The 7,839-nt window shown below is 39.6% G+C and overlaps 1 protein-coding gene across 1 annotated transcript; it reads right to left on the bottom strand.

Moving 5' to 3' along the window:
* Nucleotides 1–1,857: 1,857 nt before the first annotated feature.
* On the bottom strand, nucleotides 1,858–3,291 carry LOC148929831 (uncharacterized). The gene is made up of 2 exons (XM_089057049.1): nucleotides 2,599–3,291; nucleotides 1,858–2,367 (listed from the first exon to the last, which is right to left on the bottom strand). The coding sequence occupies exons 1-2, from the start codon at nucleotides 3,289–3,291 to the stop codon at nucleotides 1,858–1,860; spliced, it is 1,203 nt and encodes a 400-aa protein (XP_088913175.1).
* Between the last annotated feature and the right edge of the window lie 4,548 nt (nucleotides 3,292–7,839).

The following is a 7,839-nucleotide window of genomic DNA, read 5'->3' as shown; positions in this document are numbered from 1 at the left end:
GATACTTCCAACTGCCGAGGCATATGGAACCTTTTTCATGTCTTCTATCTCTGTATGTGTCGTAGGACACATCTCCTTTGATAGATAAATTCCATATCTGAAAGGAACGAAACCCTTCTTGGAATTTTTCATGCTAAAACGTTGTAGTACAGTATCGATGTAGGATTCTTGAGACAAGCACAACATTCTTTTCTTGCGATCTCTGATCACTTTGATTCCTAGAATGTGTCCCGCATCTCCCAAGCCCTTCATCTCAAACTGGGTAGACAACCAGTTTCTTACGGACGACAACATCTTATTATTGTTTCCAATTAGTAAGATGTCATCCACGTAAAGTACCAAGAACACCACATTTGCACCTTCAACTTTCTTATATACGCAACTCTCTTCTGGGCACTGATCAAAACCAAATGATTTAACAGTTTTATCGAAGCACATGTTCCATGCTCTGGATGCTTGCTTGATTCCATAAATGGATCTTTTAAGCTTCCACACCATGTGCTCCTTGCCCTTAACTTCATAGCCCTCGGGTTGTTTCATGTAAATGGTTTCCTCAAGACTACCATGCAAGAAGGCGGTCTTGACATCCATTTGCCAAACTTCCCAGTCCATGTAGGCTGCGATGGATAGGAGAATCCGAATTGATTTAAGCATAGCGACGGGTGAGAAGGTCTCATCATAATCGATGCCTTCTCTTTGGGTATAACCCTTTGCCACTAATCTAGCTTTGAACAATTTAACTTTCCCATCCGGACCTCGTTTACGCTTGAATACCCACTTACTCCCAATGGCAATGCAGCCTTCGGGTAGATTTTCAAGGTCGTAAACGTCCTTATCCTCCATTGATTGTAATTCGGAATCCATTGCCTCAATCCAGTTGAGACTATCCAAATCATTTATTGCTTCTTTGTAGTTCCAGGGGTCAGGTTCTAGATGTCCGGAAGCTGAGTCTATAGACTCTCCTAGACCAATCCACCTTTCCGGTTCTTTTGAAACCCTCACACTACGACGAGGCTCTACAATCGTAGGAGTAGAAGAAGTTGTATTACGTGGTGCAATATTTTCTTGTGGAGTTTTCTCTTGTGTAATTGGAACGTCATCATCTCTCATTTCTTCAAGAGTGATTACACTTCTTGGTTTTTGATTCTTAATATACTCCTCTTCCAAGAACTTTGCATTTGTGCTTACAAATACTTTGTTGTCTTGAGGACTATAGAATTCATAGCCTTTTGTTCCTTTAGCATATCCCACAAACAAACATACCTCTATGCGAGAGTCCAATTTACTTGGATCTTTAAGTAGCACATGCGCCGGACAACCCCATATCTTGAGATGTTCTAGGTTGGGCTTACGCCCAGTCCACAACTCATGAGGTGTTTTGGGCGCTGACTTTGTAGGTAAGTTATTGTGGGTGTAACACGCTGTTTCTAGCGCAAACCCCCAAAGGAATTTTGGCAACTGAGCATAACACATCATTGATCGAACCATTTCAAGAAATGTTCGATTTCTCCTTTCCGCAACTCCATTTTGTTGAGGAGTGCCAGGTGCAGTCAGTTGGGATTCAATCCCAGCTTCCGCTAAGTAGCCCAAAAATTCATCACTAAGATACTCGCCTCCTCGATCAGATCGTAAGGCTTTTATAGTCTTACTATGACGCGTTTCTGCAAATGCCTTGAATAGTTTGAATTTTTCAAAAGATTCTGATTTGCGTTGCATCAAATAGACTTGGGCTAGTCTTGAATAATCATCAATAAAGGTGATGAAATATACATAGCCTCCCCTAGTTTGAATTTGGAATGGACCACACACATCCGAGTGAATGAGATCTAGTACTTTCTTGGCTCTATTCCTTTGATCTTAAAGGATCTTTTGGTCATCTTGCCTTCCAAGCAGGATTCGCAAGTTGGAAAAAGGGTCTAAGCTTAGTCCCTCAATTGAGCCAAGGCTCGCCAACTTTTGGATCCTTCTCGGATTGGCATGCCCAAGCCTTAGATGCCATAAGTACATATCATTCATATCATGTGGTGAAGTCTTTCTCTTGCGAGAAACAGATATGTTATTCGACTCAACAACTTGATGCGTAGAGCGTATAGTATACAAGTTATTATCCATGATACCTTGACAGATAAAATAATCATCTCTCCTTATAATGCAAGCATCATTGAAAGAAATAGAATATCCGTCAAAAACCAGTTTAGAAACAGAAATCAAGTTCCTTCTAAACGAAGGTATCAATAAAACATTGTTTAATACCAAAACTCTACTACTAGAAAAGCGAATATAAACAGCTCCCACTGCAATCGCTCCCACTCTAGTAGCATCCCCCAGATGGACAATGATCTCCCCTTCACTTAGTTTCCTTGAATCCTGCAACAAAGCGGGATCGAAACATACATGATCAGTCGCTCCCGTATCTACTACCCATTGATGGATAGAAACAGTTGCTAAGTAAGTTTCAAGAACATGAGCTTGGTGTCTACCTTGACCATTTGGACCTTTACCCTTCTTGGGGCAATCAGGCTTCCAATGTCCCTTTTCACCACACTTGAAACACTTTCCAGTTTTTCTTACTTTAACCTTCTTCTTGCCCTTCCTTGCCTTCAATCCCTTGGCAGCCTGCTCCGCCTTGCCATCCTTCCTAGGTCTAGTGACTTTGGAACTGGAGGCGCGGTCAACCAACATAGCTTGCTTGGCTTGGGCATAAATGCCTTCAGCGTTTTGAAGCTCAGTTAGAAGCTTAGCCAAGTTAAGGTCTTGCTTAGTCATCTCATAGTTGACTTTAAACTGTTGAAAGCTTGCCGGAAGACTTTGGAGTATTATGTCCACTTGAGAATCTGGATCAATCGATCCTCCCAAGACCTCAATTTGATTGAGATGGCGCATCATTTCAAGGACATGGTCCCTGACTGGCGTGCCCTCCTTCATCGTCTTATTCATGAGACTCCTAATCGCTAGAGATCTAGCAGATCGACTCTGAGTCCCAAAAAGAGATCTAAGGTTCTCCATGATCTCATAAGCGGATTCGTAGGAATGATGCTGATGTTGAAGCACATTTGACATAGAAGCCAAAATATAGCACTTTGCCATCTCATTGGCCTTAATCCACTTATTGTACACGGCCTTATCTTCCACGGAAGCATTATCAACAGGTTTTGCAGGGCAATCGGTTTCAAGCACAAACTTATAATCATCAGCGATAAGGACAATGTCCAAATTACGTTTCCAGTCTACATAATTAGGCCCCTCGAGTTTGTTTTCTTTCAAGATCACAGATAATGGATTGAGCGACATAATTGATATTGACTGAGAAAAATAAAAGGTATCCATCACACAACCATACATGATAAAGGAATGTAAAAACCATAAAACATTCGAAAATCACATATGCTATTAAAACGCTAAATAAACAAGCACCAAAAGGATGTCATGGATTATTTAGATTTTAAAAAAATTTCTTGGTCACAATACCGACAGATAGTCCAGAGACCATAAGAATGGCATGGCTGCCTAATATTGCCTAAGCTAGTACCATAATTCTAGTCCTCAAGAATCTTATCTTGCTTTGAATACTCCTCTAAAGAAAGGTCGCACGCCACTCAACAAGATTCTAAGACCATGGTTAACATCTTTTAAATAATGCTCATTTCGTGATAATATCGCTCCCACTGGAATCAATATTCCTTCAGAAACATGCCTTTTATTTAAAAGAACCATTTTAGTTATTCAAATCTTATGAAAGCTGTAAATATTACTAATAACATAACTCCTCTAAAGAAAGGTCGAAATGTTATATAATTTACTTCACATTTGAATACCATTTATGGAGACCATATACAACATGACTGTTCGTAATTATCGCTTAGTCATTTTTAGTTAAAATGGTTTTCATTTGATTATCATGCAAGCAAATAGTTATTTAACTCACATAAGATGTAAATCACATAGGCAAATAAATTTGCACACTTTGTCACATCACACATAACCAAATAAATCATTTGATTTTAAACCACTAAGTGTCTAAAACCAAATAATTAAAATAAATCACAATTTATCCTTTCCATGAACCATGGTACTCCGGATAAAAAGGATTAAATAAAATATATATACCCCATTTGAATAAAACAAATATCTAGGGTATAAAAATTAGGTCAAGACCACACATTGGGCCTTGCCTATTAATCGGGCCATCTAAAACCCTAATTAGGGTTTCGCCCTAAAATAAAAACAACTAGCCACCGCCTTCTAGGGATCCGCACCGCCGACGTCTTCATTGGGCTGCCTTGCCGCCGTCGAGCACCGGGAGCTGCCGCCGCGCCGTCAGCCACCAGCCGCCGCTGCCTCGATCTGCGTGCGGTCGAACCCTAGGGGTCTCGACCGCCGCCAAGGCTGCGCCAGCCCAGCCGCCTGCCGCCAGCCGCTGCCGTCTCCCCTGCCCAGCCGTTGCCGCCGCCGCCGCCAGCCTGGAGCCGCCGACACAGTGCTGCTGCGGCTGCTTCGTTAAGCAGCCGCCGCCGCCACATGGCCTCCTGCTGCCGCCGCCGTTTGCTCAGCCACCAGCCGCCACCGCCACCTAGATCTGCGTGCGGCCGAGCCCGCTAGGGTTTCGGCCGCCGCCTAGGTCATTGTCGCCGGTTCCGTTCTTCGTCTTGTTTGCTCCATTGTATTACATTTTCTTTATATTCTAACTATTTCATTTGTTTACAAAAGAAATATACAAGGGAAAAACAAAACCTAATCTACTACGGTCAACCCCCGTGGGTTTACAATAAAACGAAGAACTACAAGATTCAACAATCACGCAATATTGCAAGCATGAAAACAATCATCCATCATATTTTTCAAACATGTAGATCTACACAAGTAGAACACAATAAACATAGATCGAGAATAAACTATCATAGATCTACAATATTCTTAAGAATATTCTTATAGATCTAGAATATTCAATTTAACAACTATATAAAATAAATCTAGAATATGCTCTATAGATCTTGGAGTACTCTTTTGTAGATCAAGACATTCTTCATCAACCTTGAATAAAATTCATAGATCTAGAATGTTCTTTAGCCGATCTAGAGTATTCACTTATAGATCTAAAATATTCTTCATTGATCCATGTAATTTTGAAAAAACAAGATTAAACCCACATAATCAGAGCCTAAAAGCATGGCTCTTTTACCAGTTGTTGGGGCTAATCGCAGCGGAAAATGCAAAACAAATAAATCCACATAAGAATCTATTTAGGTGATTATGTGGGTCGATTCAATTTCATGCTTGAACATGTAGAGACATATAATTGCGCAATTAATCACATAATTTAATTTAAATTATGTTGTTGAATACTTACAATAATGATTCTCCAAAGAATCGAAGTGGCTTGCTACTTCTCCACGTGTAGATCTTGAAGCTTGATTGTGAATGCAAGACCAAAGATCTTCTAACCTATGACCCTTAACTCTATAGATCTAAATTCCTTGTGGGAGGAATCTCTTAGAAATTATAAGAATCTTGAAGGAGAAGACAAGAAAGCCAAGTGTGGAGGCTAGGGTTTGTGATAACATTTGTATCTCCTCCTTATATTCTTATTTATAGAGTTTATGATGGGCTAGGTTAGGGATCTATGGGGCTTGGATTGGGCCTCCCCAATTTGGACCTTCTTTACTAATTAAATTATAACCCATAATTTAATATAAGGCCAATAGAATATTTCTTGTGCCACTATAGAAGAAATATTGACCGCCCATCCAATCCGTGATTACAAGCAATCCGGGTTAACCTCTTTAATATATTATTTCCCGTGTCTAAGACTTTCTATATCCATTAATTAATTTGTAGTCTGCTATAGACTTTAAATTAATTAATATCTTTATTTCCAAGAGTTTGTCTAGTACGAGATGTATATTAAAAATATACTTTTCCTTTTCTATTTATTCTTGGATTAAATCCAAACCGGTCGGGTTTCCGAATAATAGAACTTCTCTCGAACACCTCTTGGGGATATAGTCAAACCGCGCAGGCACACGATTCAATGTAATAATAAAACTGACACCATTCTAGTTATTAATTACTACTACCCAAGATATCAGGAATATTGGGTTACGAAAAACCCGCACCTATTGATAAGTCAAAGCAGCGTATGATTAAATAACGCGTGTCCTATATTATTACAAAGATTAGGAAATATTAAATCTCCAAGACATCGTCTTACAGTAGATAGCAACAAAGACGTGTCTATACTTTAGATCCATTCAATGCTATACCACACCAGTGTCACTAGTCATTCTCAAGGTAAAGACGACTTTCGGATGGACACTGCAACCTTTCACGATAGGTAGCCAAAGCCTATCTAGGTTGTGAAAAAGTTTTACTTCTACAAGGTACCGGTTGGGCCACCTACTGTGATGACCTGTTCCACGACCCAACCTTCAATGTAGCAGACTTAGACTGATTTTACTTTCCGGTGTTTTAACTATATAATTTAATATATAATTAAATACGGTCAATACCCATTAAAGTAAAATACACAGTGTGAAGAGAACATTTATTATTCTCATTAAATGAAGAGTGTTTACAATATACAAGCAATTTATCAAATTCAAAAACTCGAAAAATGCTTTTTAGTATATATGTTCCAATACTATGTTCAGAACAACCCATTCAAACTCACTTGAGATCACATGGACTTCCATACATAAGTCTGCTGCAACAACAATCCTACTTTCCTCCTCGACTAAATTGCAACCATCTCCAAGGATGACTGTATTTCTAATCTCATCCAAATCATGAATAAGGACTTCATGAATCAAAACTCCATACAGTAGCCCAATTGAGTGATAACATGCTCTTTCATCTAAGTCCCCACCAATTGTGGATAAAGACGCCTCCCAAACCGATTCATAGATTTCACCATCAAGAAATTTAGCTAGTGCAATAGGACCTTCACTGCCATAATTTTTAAGCCATGCATCATCACACCTATGGTCTTTCATTCCATTTTCAACCCTAAACCTCTCGACATCATCAACGTTCACATCAAGGTCAATAAATTCGAGCACCTTTTTTTTAATAATTAATGCATTTGGAACGAAATCTCCATTATTCCCACGAAATAACTTACTCCCACGAAATGCAATAACATTTCCTAAGTAATCCGAATTATCATAATCCTCTACGCTAGAGTTGAACTTGAGGGAACTTAACACACTTCTAACCAGTTTCATTAAGCACCCAACAACGTCCTGCTGGGAACTTACCACACTTCTAACCAGTTTCATCCTGCTTGGATACGTCACAATGAGAAATAGCCACATTAAAAAACAAGGGATTCACAACCCCCGAAAACTTAGTGAGGGATTCCATCCTCCGAAGAATCATGCAGAAATTCGTTAAGTATGATAAACTCTCATCATCTTCAACAACACTAGACACCTTCATCACTTTCCCAGGTATACTCTTGGTATGTCCAGAAACCAGCCTTAGGGAGGCAAATTCCATGTCGCATTCTCTGCAGGAAGTTGCAGTCATTGCAATAAAGGTGGGTTCGGGATCAGAAATCATCCAAGAGTTCATATTCTTGCTCAATTCATAGTTGGTGTGATAATCACCACCTTCAAATTCCACCATAAAGATCCCAACTGCATATTTAGAAGCTGCAATTTGGGCTACATGAACCGTCACATGACCTCTTAACGTCTTCCCTCTAATGCAGTGATTGCTGCAGAATGTCCAAATGTATCTCTGTTTTTCAACTTGATCTCTTGTACCCTCTGTTGAGAAAACCAGGCAAATTTTCTCTCAAATAGTGAAATGAACCGATTCAGTAATTTTAGAGTTAACCCA

Source organism: Salvia hispanica, chromosome 4 (assembly GCF_029641045.1).
Source record: "Salvia hispanica isolate PSC_SH4W2 chromosome 4, Shi_PSC_v1, whole genome shotgun sequence".
Taxonomy (NCBI): Eukaryota; Viridiplantae; Streptophyta; class Magnoliopsida; order Lamiales; family Lamiaceae; genus Salvia; species Salvia hispanica.
This window is presented reverse-complemented; position numbering and strand designations above follow the sequence as displayed.

Bases quoted from the DNA above. Each gene is read 5' to 3' on its own strand.
- LOC148929831 (XM_089057049.1), bottom strand. From the start codon at position 3,291: ATGTCGCTCAATCCATTATCTGTGATCTTGAAAGAAAACAAACTCGAG. The intron at 2,368-2,598 runs GCAAGGAAGGGC...GCTTTGTTGCAG, and splicing joins AGGCTGCCAAGGGATTGAAG to GATTCAAGGAAACTAAGTGA.